The sequence below is a fragment of the Astatotilapia calliptera genome, chromosome 8 (assembly GCF_900246225.1).
Source record: "Astatotilapia calliptera chromosome 8, fAstCal1.2, whole genome shotgun sequence".
Lineage (NCBI taxonomy): Eukaryota > Metazoa > Chordata > Actinopteri > Cichliformes > Cichlidae > Astatotilapia > Astatotilapia calliptera.
Genome location: NC_039309.1, coordinates 6,564,920 through 6,578,312, shown reverse-complemented (window position 1 = coordinate 6,578,312; position 13,393 = coordinate 6,564,920). Strand labels below are relative to the sequence as shown.

The window sequence follows — 13,393 nt, the reverse complement described above, 5'->3', positions numbered from 1 at the left end:
TCCGGCGATGCACTGGGCAGTTTTCACGACCCTCTGCAACGCCTTCCGGTCCGAGGCAGAGCAGTTCCCGTACCAGACTGTTATACAGTTGGTCAGGATGCTCTCGATGGTGCAACGATAGAAGTTCACCAGGATGTCTGAGGACAGGTGGTTCTTCCTCAGAGTCCTCAAGAAGAAGAGGCGCTGGTGAGCCTTCTTGACCAGCTTGGAGCAGTTGGTCGTCCAGGTGAGATCCTCGGAGATGTGGACTCCCAGGAACTTGAAGCTGCTCACACGCTCCACAGCCGTCCCCTTAATGTGGATGGGTGGATGTGGGTCAGCATTCCTCCTGTAGTCCACTATGAGCTCCTTGGTCTTCTCGGTGTTAAGCAGCAGGTTGTTTGTGTCACACCACTCAGCCAGACGATCCACCTCCTCCCTGTAGGCGGCCTCATCGTTGTCACTGATGAGGCCAATCACCGTGGTGTCATCTGCAAACTTAATGATGGTGTTGGAACCATCAGCAGGTCTGCAGTCGTGGGTGAAGAGGGAGTAGAGGAAAGGGCTCATCACACAGCCTTGTGGTACACCGGTGTTCATCGTGATTGTAGATGAGCAGCGGTTATCCAGCCGGACATGTTGGGGGCGGTTGGTCAGGAAGTCCAGTAACCATTTGCAGATGAGGGAACTGATGCCCAGGTCTGTCAGTTTCCTGATGAGTTGTGAGGGGTGGATTGTATTGAATGCTGAACTGAAGTCTATAAACATTTAATTGCTTTTTAAAAATGTGAAAATACAATTTCTTATTGCCAAAACTGCAAACATTTCCATGAAATTTTAAAAGCTATGAACTAGAAATAACTTTTAATAGCTTGACATGTTATGAACAGCCTGTTTTCCTACTCCATATACAGTCAAAGGAGCTTGCAAAGAAAAGCGTCTGGACTTCTTTAAGTTACTTGAAGACGTTTCACCTCCCATCCGAGAAGCTTCTTCAGTTCTAAGGTCAAATGGTGGAGAGTCCCAGATATAAACCTAGTGGGAGTATCCCCCCACAGAGGGACAAAAGGACCCCCTGATGATCCTCTGAGCCAAGGTGTGAAACTGGGTGTGGGTCCCAATCAGCCAGAGTTTCGGGTGAGTTCATTGTGAAACCTGGCCCCACCTTATCATGAGAATACCTGAGATCAGTAGCGTGTATTTTGTATGTTCAGTGGAGACATGTCATGTCAGTTGTTGTTCTACTAGTAGAAACAACAGTGACAGTTTTTTCCTGGGCCCAGTAAATTGATGCCATTCTTGCTTGACCCATGCTGTCAAAAGGTTTGGTCTTCTCTGAACCCAGGAATTCAATATTTAGCCATTCTCTCTTATTTAGGGCATAAATACTTCTTACAGTTAGCTGTGGGGGTGCACAGGGAGAAAGCTTGAGCTCTGAAATGGCAGAATCCTTTGTTCTGTGCTCAGGTTTCTCTTGCGCCATTTCACTGCAAGAGTGCAAACCAATGGAACTGGGTCCATGACTCTCATAGATCAGTTCATCATCATCGTTGCTTCTGACATTTTTTTCTGTCTGAGCCGATGGCTGCACAGATGTATATCGTTCACGAGCTTTTTCAGCTATATATGATGCAATATGTGGAAAAATATTTTCCACAGCATATGTGGGAACCACACCAAGAATAGTGTCTATGTTTGCAGAGCAAATGGGTTTAACTAAAGCCGGTGGTTGTGCAGTGGCTGAAAGGCACTTGCTCCACTCACTGTTGGAATTTCTAGTTGGACTGCTGTGAGTTTTGATTGCAATTAAAAGTATTTTTTGTCGTCCGCTGAAAAAAACTGAAACCTTCATGTTTATGAAGTAGTTACATAAGAGAGTTTGTGTTGCCAGTATTTAGGTTTGTTTTTATTTTTTTCTTATACCAGCGATGGTCTCAAAGCTTCTGGTTCTATTGTGCCATAATGGTCACTTTGAAAGTGTGCTGTCCTTTGGATGTTTGCCTTCTCTTCACCCTTCTTTTTTTTTCTCATCCATGTGCTGTACTCATCATCTCTTCTGCTCTCTCCTCCTGTGAGGAATACAGTCAGTATGTGTCAGAAAAGCCAAATCTCTAATATCTGATGTGATTATTAGGTTATTATCTCATAGATTTTCTCTGCCTATTTTATACAGTGACCCAATCAAGAAATATCAGCTATCAGAAAAGCAACATTTGAATGGACTATTTCATGCCATAGTCCTATTTGACATTGTTTTTTTTTAACTGGGATGTTTTCGTCTACATTTGATTTATTACATACAATTCATTCTCTGTAGTGTCATTAAATATATATTAATACAGCTTGAGCAATTGATCAATGTTTCAGTCATTATGCAAATGTCCTGTTTATAAGGTTGAGGAAAGCTACATTGAGAGCATCTCCCAACCTTTGTCCAGTTTAACAAGATCAACTTTTTGGGATTGCCCTACGGGATGATTGTGGTGACGGACTACTAGTCTATTGTGCGCTGCACACGTGGGTTTGAATCCCATCCTTGTTGCTGTACTTGGGTCTTCAATCATTTGGGATGTGGTGAATTACATCCTGGGTCACTTCTGTTATACTTCAAAGATCAAACACAGGAAGATATCTGTCTCTGCTGAAGAAAAACAAACAAACATGACCTCATGCACAAATGAAATCACTGCAAATTAAATGAATGAAAGGCTTGGATGTGTTTACTAGTCTCATAATATTTATAATTATACCTTAACATTTTTTTGTATAAATAAAAAAATTTTCATGTCGGCATATACTTGAAATATTATATTAAATATTTGTATTCCTTTTCTAAATAATACTGAAGTCATTGTTTCTCTTCCATAGAAGTGAGGTGTAGATGATGCTTCAGAATAGAAGCTGTCAAAGCGGTGACTGTGGTGTGAGTGCAACTGTGGTGTTTGTGCGGGTCACATGACTGAATCTTACTGGCAAACTTCTGTGAGAAAATGAACATAAAAAATGAGTTAACACAAAAGTTAGCCCAACATCATCACTTTAACAGACTAATGAAGAAGCTTCTTGAATGTCACAGATTTCAGTGGAATAAAAACTGGTCTGCTGATCTGGTAAAGCTGGGCTAAAATTTGGGTCATGGTTATGGTTGATATTCCTAATGTCACACAGTTAGTACTGCCACTGTAACTTAGTGTTCACAAACCTAAGGTCAATGCCTCAAAGAAGCTTGGTAGAAAAAGGGGAAAAGGATAAGAAAGAAAACGCTTCATAAATTACTGGATTATTTCATCTCTGAAAAGCAAAACAATCAGAAGGAAAAAAGTTTTAAACTGTTTACCACTCAAGGCCACATTAGGGACATAACATATGACCAGAGTGAGGAAACACACTATCGCCCTGTAAGGATCACAAATTATTAATATATAATTGGTTGTTTTGTGCCTTTTTTCTCCTACTTTAACCACATTTTGGAAGCTTTTTCATAGCATTTAATGTCATCACAGGGAAACTAGTAATGATTGTGTGGACATGTCTGTGAAGGTTCTCAGTCATCCAGGTCATCGTAGTCAAAGGAGAACTGAAGAAGCTTCTTGAATGAGAGGTGAAACGTCTTCAAGCAACTTAAAGAAGTCCAGACGCTTTTCTTTGTAAGCTCCTTTGATTGTGTGGACATGTTTTTGAGAAATCCTTAATCAATTGTCCTCAACCACTGTGAATCTCTGGTGAACAACTTTTCTTTTTCTCTTGCTTTATCAAAATGTCAAATGTAAGATAAAAATTCTACTTTTAGCAAAGCTCAGACCTGCTCTGTCATTTTTTTTTTAAATGTTTTGTCTTTGCATTCTTACAGCTGTGTTTTTATGTATCATCTTATACTGCAATGATCGTACCGTATGTATATCTGTATGTTTATTCCTGAACTCCTGCCAGACGACTGGTTCAATCTTCATGAAACTTACCCCATAAACTGGTTTCAAATTGTTAGTTAATATGTTTTCCTTCAAACTCAACTGTAACGGTCCGAAGCTACCAACGGTTTGGCAGAAACAGTCTGTAGGGGAAGTTTTTGTTTGATGTGTGGAATAATGTAAAGTAAGTGAAAATTGTAGAAAACTTTTACAAAACAGACAAATGATCGTTTTATATAATAAAAATCAAAAGACAAGCATATTCTCTGATGACAAGAGAGATAAAAGTCAAGTGTAAAACCAAAATCCATTACTAAACATCTGACTAGACCTAGTGATACACCCATGACTAGCCCTCCATGCAAAAACACAAATAGGCTGCTTCAGTACAATTTGGTTGTGTTGGGAGGCGAACAGTCCTGACCTTGAAATATCCAATATTAAAGGTTTTCAACACAACTCCCACAAACAATACTGAATAGATCTAAAAATGTGAATTATATCTCTAAACTGAAATGTAGTCATGTAATTTTCCTCTCTGCACAGGGCTAAACCAAGTTTCCTCGCTACCAGAGCCACAGCTCCACTCCTCAAAGCATATACAATGCATTTTATTTAGATTTTGGGTAATGTTTGGTTTTTAAATAGACAGTAGACCCCTAACTTACTTGATCTTTTTTTCCAAACATTTCTCCCCTTAAGTTCTTCAGACAAGAACAGGGGGGTGAACATCTGTGTGAATATTAGGGTAACCAGTTCCTCCAGTGAGAGGGTTCTGACTTTATCAAGAATAAGCTAAAGTTGCTACAGGTAAAGAGACACATTAAACACATCCCCTTTCAGGATTTAAGAAAGCTGAATGGGAACAGAGTCAGTCATCTCAAGATGGGTAAAAGACTTCTTTTGAGAAACAAAATACTAAAAGGCAAGCCTAATCCAACAATACAGCACATCAAAATACTAATTAAATACCAAATCCAGAATCCCTGCATAATTAAAACAGACCTAAGCAAAACTCCAGTTTCCAAAGAGCAAATTTAACATTTCATGTCTGAAGACAATATTTTTGCATTTTATTCTGGCAATGTAGCTCTCCATGGTGTTTTTCAAAAGGTACAGATGCCTACACCCAAAACTAAATTTGTAAGACTAGAACACTGTGTGGCAAGGCTTTATCTAACCAATGCTTTTCAATGTTTGAGTTTCATAAGTTTGATTTTTAAACCCCCCCCCCCCAAATCTCCTGAGCTTATCCAGCAGATCAGGTTGTGTAACCCGCTTTGTAATTGGTTTCTAAAACCAACACAAGTAGATTACAAAACATGTTTTAAAAGGACCACAGCCGTCAAGTCAAGCTCATGTCCCTCTAGGCAGATGAATATCTGCAGTAAAATAGAATGCTCATATTTTATAATCTTAATGAAAATGTTAAAGGAAAAAAATAAATAAATAGAGCAACATCCAAGAGAAAATGAAGTCTTTCTAAACACAAGACTCAAAGATGCTTTCTGAACTGTGCTTAGTACAAAGTGACTTTGATAGTTCTCATAACTTAATAAGAGCACTCACCAGACTTAACCTAGATGATGATCTTTGCTCTGAAAACTGTTCCACCCTCCACCCACCCTGGTATCAGTCCAGCTACTCAATAACTTCAATGCATAGAGAAAAAACAAAAAGAATACAAATCTGCCAAGCACCGAAATGTATTTTATTGTTCAAAAGACTAGCCTCATTACTTCCAGGACAGCATAGTGGTATCAGAGTTTTAAGAAAATGAGCATTAAGCATCAGGTCTGCTTCTTCTATAGAGTTTAAAGACAGGCCATCATTAACACACTCAGACTCTTAAAAACAGTCATACTGCAAAATGCATCCTTATCTTAAAGAGACAGGCAAACTATCAAATGTACAAATTTCCTAATTCGAAAGAAATTTTGTCTATACCATATATTTAGACAATGCTGTAGATTTTATGTTATCTGAAAGGTGTTTGTTAATTTTATGAGATGTTCAAAAACACACGAGTAATACAAAGAATTATTTCTTCTCCAAAGACTGTAGTTCCTGTGGCATTTTTCTGACAGCTTGGAGGACATCTTCAATGTTGACTTTATCTCCAAACTCAATCTCTCTGTGTTCCAAAAGTATTCCCTGCAGGACAAACAGACAAGAGATACTAAACATTTTCTAGTATGATGGCTTCACTCTTAAGAAATTTGTATTGCAATATATTAGAACCATTCCAATGACATTGGATTAATGTGAAATTTTTTACCTGCTGTCTTTGCCCGATGACAAAGACCCCACCAAGGACAAAACCCTCTCCGAGAACATTTCCCACGAACCCATTCCTGAAAGCCCTTACGCCATTCATCCACACTCCAACACGCAGGAATGCCAGGAGACCCGGGTTCCGCTCACGAGGCCCATAAAAACGTCTCTGCAAGCATATGGAATGCTTGGTTAATTCATGCAGAGCTAAAGGGATTTTTCACACACCCTAAATGGGTCCAAGTGTATTTGGAAGCAGTTCTGCTTAAAAACAGGCCAAATGTAGTTTGCAGATAACGTTTGACCATGGTAGAACAGTTCATTAGAGGAAAATAATAAAGTTTACCTTTTCATCCAAGAAGACTTCCCCCTGAAAGTATGGCCTGAAGTTCTTGACCTCTGTGCCAACATCTTCCTTTACAACAGCATACAGAGGAATCCCGAGTTCATCCAGCTGAGGTTTCAGAGAGGACAGCTCTGCAGCTTCCTGCAGCCAAAGAACATTAAGAATCTTAACAGCTAGCAACTGCGGTTACAAACGGAAAGGTACAATTGAGGGGTCATGTTGTATTCATTATATGCACACTGCCCATATTTTGTGTGGTAAGCAGGGATTGTGGAACAGTACTTGATTGTATTATTACAGGAGGATGACTTTCTGTTAATTCAACAATCTAAATACTTATTTGACCACACTTAATTTTCAGGCCAATTTCATGTAATAGAGCCAAGTCAGGTGGATGCACTGCAATTATGTGCCCTCTCTGACCGGGGGAAAATAAAATATACTGAGACACTTCTGGGGGCGAGGTGAGCTACTGATTTACATATACATCCTCGTGCCTTTCATAGCTTAGATTTAGAGGATTATAACCACACCAGGTTAAAATACTCCAGAACTACCTCAAATTTATGCTATGCAAACCCACACTCAAAGGTTCAAGTTACAAGAGGCAGACATAGTTGTAGAGTATGTAGGTACTTTATATGAAGAAAGACTGAACTTCACAGCATTTGAGAGCCACTTTGCACCTCCAGTGCAAACATTTTCATAATTTGTATCATTTTAAATCACCATACCTAAACTGACACGAAATGTTTGATGTTATATAAGTTATCCATTCCCTTTTTCATTCCCCTATGTTGCCTTTTGGCTACAATTGACAAGAAATGGAAAATATGTGTATGGCAAACTTTCTCTTTTGTGTAGCAGGCAAAACCAAAGGGCTTAAAGTAAGAAGCCAATAGTTTATGATAGCCAACTGTGACTGGAACAATACCTCTCTGCACAAAAATCATCCAGGACGCCGGACTGCCATGATAACTGCTCCAGACTTTTCCCACAGAGACTTGGCTTTGAACGTCTTTATTTCTAAGGAAAGAGATTAGGTGAAAGGGTAAAAGTTTAGCCACAGGCTAAATGCGTAACAAATCCCAGCTGGGAGGGGAAAACGATTTTAAAACAAACTATTTTTATAATTGCATGGTTTATTTCAGTAAACACAGATATGACTCGCCTCCCTTCGTGGTCTTGAGTTCAGCCTCCTCTAAATATTTGAGAGTTGCTTCAAGCGGCGGTGTGAGAAATCTGTCAGTGATGAAATTCATTACACCGGTAACGAGGCCACCGACAGTGGCCACAACATTGGTTACGAGTTCCATTACAGCCTCTTTTTGCAGCCAGTTCTTGATTAAAGCATCTCAGCCCCGCTGTTGTTGCGCACTCTCGACCGCACCGCGTTCAAACGCGCATTTAAATTCCAACTCCAGCTGATCTGCCAGCGTTTCCCAAACCCAGCCTCTCTTGGGTGCAGATACTGATCAGATTGAATACAGCTGTATTTCATCAGCGACGAGAAGGTGAACGCAGATGCGGAAACATTCAATACAAACCAGTCATATGCACCAAACTTTGCCCCTCCTCCAGGCTAAAGGTCACTCAATAGCCTGGAAACTGCAGCGTCATCCAGTCGAAATGCCAGCCATGACGAGAATTACTTTGCACGCTTACACAATCAAGCATTTCTATAACAGGATCAATAAAAGCTCATGCAAACTTATATTATCATTACTACTAAAAAAGCTAGTTACAGTTTCAGCTATTGTCTGCTCTAATGTGGGTTGAAGAAGCAGACCATCACATTAAAGGTTTTCTTTATTCGCTTGTATGTCACTCAAAGTTTGAGTCAAGGCTGATTTTAAATTCACCTGCTAAACGGGGGCACAGTTTATGTGGAATCACCTTTAATCTCAGTTTAACATGTGGATGTGCCATTGGGATTTCTGACACTGCAACGTGACTGCAAGCCAACTGTGCTACTTACACAAGTGTGATGTGGAAACAAGCACGTGGACTGGGTTGTTTTCATAACTTTTAATTATGAGGGGATCTTTAACGCTATGCAAAAACAAAAAGGACAAATGAATAAACAATAATAAATTATGTTGGCTCACTATTTATTGTGTATTTTCTTATTCACACATTAGTAACCATTTATGATTTCAGCTTCGGTAAAAGCTCGGACATGTGATGTGATCAAGCTTGGTCTTCTTCCTCTTCTTGGTCCTGAAAAGCAAGCAAAGCTGAGTTACAAATTAATCAGTTTTAAGTAAAAAAAAAAAATAGATATCACACTTGTCAGAATATAGATGTAGTCAAACACAGAGACACTGGAAATGGTCCCTAAATGACCAGAGAGTGGGAATGATATTCCAATGATTTAGAAAAAAATTATATGATCATGCTATATTTTATTTCACTAAAATTGAAACTGGATATTTTGTAATTGCTAAAAACCAAACATATTTGCTGGGTGCTCTCAAGAAAAAGTTTGAGAACTAATAGATGAGTAACGCATTCACTCAGGTCAACCTTCTCCTGGGAGTCTTCCTCGTTAGACGGAGACTTTTCAGGTTCCTCTTGTGAACTCTCAGGTTCCCCGCGCTGCATCATTTCTTCTGCTGTTACCTCAACCTCAGCTGGAGGTGAGGAATCAGTGCTTTTGCTCTTCGGTTCTTCATCACCTGCCTGAGGGCAGAAAAGTTCTGGTTAAGCCTTGTTTTATTATTTCCAGCTTTTGAACAGACCTTTGACTCTGAAACCCAAAAGTGCTGCTTCCCCTGGGCAAATTTTCTACTTCAATGTTTAAAAAATGAGCAAAGTATTAAAGGGAAACATTGTGGATTCAAAAGAAGGTCATGCCACCTTTTCTTGGTCCAGGAGAATTCCTGATTCCTGTGCCTCCTGTTCAGATTCAGATGTCTTCACAGGTTCAATGTTCTCACTCTGTGGAGCTGAAGCTGGCTCCACTTGGATGGCATCTTCAGGTTTGCCAGTTTCTTCTTCATGGGCCTTATGGTAAAGGAAAAGTAAAGCAGATTAGATTATGAAGAACATAATAATTCTGTGTTTCTACCTGTGCTCAGTCTGACTGTGTTGTCTCAGAAAACTCTTGCTCTTCTCATCTTTATTTGTGTTCCTTGTCTCCTCTGTCCTCCCCTGGCCTGAACTTTAACTCATCTTCAAATCTACCTCACCACTCTGCTGATCTTTCCTTCATCTTTTCTTGTACTTGAGCCTGCACCTCTTGCCTCTTCGATCTGAATAAGTGCCAAACTGAATCCTCAACGCGCAGTCTGCATTTCACCTGCTTCACCTTTTCTGTGTTGTGAGAGTCAAGGTCAGGAGGACTTTGCTTGCTGTATTGATCTTCTGTTTCATTTGATTTTGAATCACTGCCATCTTGTGTGAGAGTTGACTGTAGTGGGCCAGTCTTCTCAGGTTCAGCAGTTTCAGACTGATCAACCTCCTGCAAAGCAGATAAGAGCCACAATTACTAACTAAACTATTTTAGCACCACAAACAAAATCAAGTTGTGCCATTTCTTTCTTGACAGTGTTTGACCACTGTTTAATGATATTTCTTACATTATCCAGGCAAATACGACAAAATTTCTCCTGACCTTATCCTCATCTTGGTCACCTTCCTTCTCTTCCTTTTGGCTGGTAATTCCTTCCTTCTCCTCCTCTTCAGTTTTTTCCTCAACACTATTCGTACTTGGCTCTATTTCTGTTTTTTCTTCTATTTGCTCCATCCTTGTCTCCACTTCAGTTTTTTCATCAGGCTTCTCTTCAAACTCCTCTTTGACCTCTGTGCCCTGCCCCTCAGATAGGTAAGAATGACCGGCCTCTGCAGGTTTTCCTTCAGGTGGCTCTGGACTGGTTGCTGCTTTATCTGTGATGTCCACCTGGCAGATCTCAAACCATTTATAGTCAGTGATTTGTAGTTTCTTTCAAAAACCATACGATGCAAGTCATGCAGTTTAGAGTGAGCTTGGTAGACTGACCCATCACCAAAGAAAAAAAAACCCAGAAGCACTAAAGGCTCAAAACCAAAAACCACAGAAATGAAAGGGACAATCAGAAAATATCACAGAGATTGCCACCACCTCCAGAGGCACTCATAAATTCTTATCACCTCCTTTTCAGTGACATTTTCCTGCACTTCAGTTTGGCGATCTTCTGCGCCTTTCTGGTTTTCCAGATTGGGTGTGTTTAATTTCTCATCTTGTATGGGTTTGCTGTCCTCCACTTCTCCTGTTGTGGCTGCAGTGGGTGCTTCAGAATCTGTGGGCTTGTTCTCAGAGAGCTGTCGATGTGTTTATGTTATATGTTTTTAAACGATTTGCTTAAAAGTATTTTGGAGTAATTGGAAGCAAGTGGAGAGGATTGAAATGAAAATAAGCAACTGGTCATTTTAAAGGATAACAGGAGAAATAAGAAAACATCTCAATACATACTAATTTTTTAAAATTTGATGTAAGAAACACAAACAAATGTTTGGTTAGATTAAAAGTTTTGTGTTTTACAAGTAGTTTGCGACTCCTCCCAGGTCTCACTGACCTTTCGCTCCTCCTCCCTTAGCTTCGCCTGGTGTAACTCCTCCTCTCTGGCTTTTGCCTGCTCTTTCTCCAGGAGTGCCAGTTTGGCCTTTTTCTACAAATGAAATTGTGGTTACAACAAAGATCCTTCTAACTATGCTTACATAGCTTACAAAAGCTTACACCTAGACCTTTTAATCCTTGTAATCCTAAAGTGGCTGTAGATCTCTATAGGCATGCAGGGATCTGTTGATACTTTCTGAGTCAAGGTAAAAAGGTGACTGGGTTTTTGTTACCTTGGCTTTTAATTTTTCAGCCTGATAAGCTTAGACTGTCTAAGCCTCTTTTATCCTTTATATCAGCCCTTAAAACCTATGTAAGGACAGAGGCTTTAAGGCACTAGTAGTGTGAGCAGAAATAGTTTCACTGCTCACACTTTAACAGCCAGTGGAAGCTTCCAAGAGCTAATCATCTGTTTCACTGTCAGCTGTTGTTTACTACAGCACTTTTGTAGTTATTATGGTGCTAATTTAACTATTTGGATTCTGTTTAATACTGTATACTGTCACATAAGGCTGATGAATGCTAATAGTGCGACACTGTAAAATACTCCAAGTGTTTACTCCACTGAAAATAATTTAGATTTGAGCACTTGTAGCTTCTTAAACAAATGACACGAATGCTTATTTATGTTAGTTACATAACACAAAGACATATTTGGCTTTAAATTGTGACACCTGGAGTGGGAATAAAATTGACTCAAAATACTTTGAGGGCTTCAAAGTTGGACAGTTTTCAGATTATAAAGGTCAAATTTAAGTTACAAAGTACAAAAAAAGGGAAAAGAACCCCCACCCCAGTTTTAAATTTCTAGTTTTAAAAATTGTGGAGATGTCACCAAGCCAAACATCCATATCAAAACAGACAGCAGAACTGCATTAACTCAGTACTTTTATTTCAAAATAGTATTGCTTCTGATGATCACACCAAGCATTATATTTTGTAAGTTAATGGTGTTGCACCTGTTATTATGCAGCACATGGCTAGTCTCATAAACACGATATGGACAGAACCACAGCAGCTCAGCCACAGAGCAAGAGTCACCAACACAATGGGTTAGTAACTGCAGAGGTCTACGCTAGACCTTTGGCGTTAACAACACTAAAACTACAATTTAATTCCCAAACTTACAAGGTTGTCATTTACGTTCGCTGCACTGTGACAAAGGCTGCGCCTCATATTAGACAATAAGTTGTGCATGCTACCCCCTACTGACAGGACAACAAAACAGCGACTATTATCAGGGAATTTTTTTTCTTCCACGATGCCGATTCTCAATTTTTTTAATTGTTTCTTAGTGGCATTGACAATAATCTTGAGTCTCCAACACTTATAAAAAATAACCAGAAATATATGCAAAAATTAGATCTGTCTGGCTCCCCCCCCTATTAATGCCCCGATTTACTAATCTTTTGATTCAGGTATTTTTTCTGACTGTGTTGTCATAAAATAGCATGACTTGTAAACTGTAACAGGTGCAGTAATGAATAAAAGAAGAGCTCGCCTCTGTTTGGTATTCACGGTTTGAGCTGTACTTGTAAAGCCAGTGAGCCAGATACAGGATCGGGTTCACAGGTCGCTGCTCGGCCACTTCAGCCAGCCCGTCCGCCAGGCACTGACCCAGGTTTCTTTTTAAATACTCCGAGTCCATCCGTATGTTTTCCTGTCTGAATAGCGAAAAACATCATTATATTAACAACTAAAGTGAAAAACGCATGTATCACTTTTAATAAACAGCAAGTAGCGTCGGAACAGGAAGTTTCCCAGCAAATAAAACATTTCGGTCGTTTTTGTTTTTGTTTTTTTCTGTTAGCGGTTAGACTAAGCGTTTTTCTCTTCTGTTTTATAAATGTTAGTTTCACACAGTAACTAAAAAACGACAGGAAGACAAACAAACCTGCTTCTTCCTGAAAGTCCGTGTGTAGTGGTTAGGGCTCCATGGTAACGGTGTCACATTATTAATCTCCCCCTCAGTGTTTTGAATTAGCCAACTTCTGACTGCTACTGCTCTATACACCACAAGTGTATTCTCCCAGTACCTATAACTGCAGCTTATGCAGTGGAGAACGGTGTGTTATGATTTATGAGTTAATCATCATTTGAACATTTAACACATTTTAACAGCCGCTAAATGACTGTGATTTTTTACTTAATAATAAATAGTTTACACAACAAACCACGTCACGAAACGTGTATCTGGAATTGTAGGAAATCTGTAAATGTACCTGTCTCTAAGGTACCACGAGCCAACTTCTGTAGTTTAAATGTGTTATAGGCTATAAATAAAATACG

At 39.5% G+C, this 13,393-nt stretch overlaps 2 protein-coding genes across 4 annotated transcripts; both read right to left on the bottom strand.

The window, feature by feature from the left end:
- Window positions 1-5,577: 5,577 nt before the first annotated feature.
- On the bottom strand, window positions 5,578-8,052 carry LOC113028203 (redox-regulatory protein FAM213A-like). Its single transcript, XM_026178278.1, has 5 exons — window positions 7,679-8,052; window positions 7,442-7,533; window positions 6,508-6,648; window positions 6,166-6,330; window positions 5,578-6,041 (listed from the first exon to the last, which is right to left on the bottom strand). Exons 1-5 carry the CDS (start codon window positions 7,821-7,823, stop codon window positions 5,928-5,930), a joined length of 657 nt encoding a protein of 218 aa, XP_026034063.1. The 5' UTR covers window positions 7,824-8,052; the 3' UTR covers window positions 5,578-5,927.
- A 545-nt stretch (window positions 8,053-8,597) lies between these two features.
- dydc2 (DPY30 domain containing 2) lies at window positions 8,598-13,210 on the bottom strand. Of its 3 annotated transcripts, none has more exons than XM_026177615.1 (9): window positions 12,999-13,210; window positions 12,606-12,768; window positions 11,064-11,156; window positions 10,639-10,809; window positions 10,124-10,417; window positions 9,818-9,970; window positions 9,367-9,513; window positions 9,034-9,189; window positions 8,598-8,727 (listed from the first exon to the last, which is right to left on the bottom strand). In XM_026177615.1, exons 2-9 carry the CDS (start codon window positions 12,750-12,752, stop codon window positions 8,698-8,700), a joined length of 1,191 nt encoding a protein of 396 aa, XP_026033400.1. In that variant the 5' UTR covers window positions 12,753-12,768; window positions 12,999-13,210; the 3' UTR covers window positions 8,598-8,697. The 3 variants fall into 3 exon arrangements, with proteins under 3 accessions (XP_026033400.1, XP_026033401.1, XP_026033402.1); XM_026177616.1 differs by having other exon boundaries at window positions 10,124-10,408; window positions 12,999-13,207; XM_026177617.1 differs by lacking the exon at window positions 10,639-10,809 and having other exon boundaries at window positions 10,124-10,408; window positions 12,999-13,189.
- Between the last annotated feature and the right edge of the window lie 183 nt (window positions 13,211-13,393).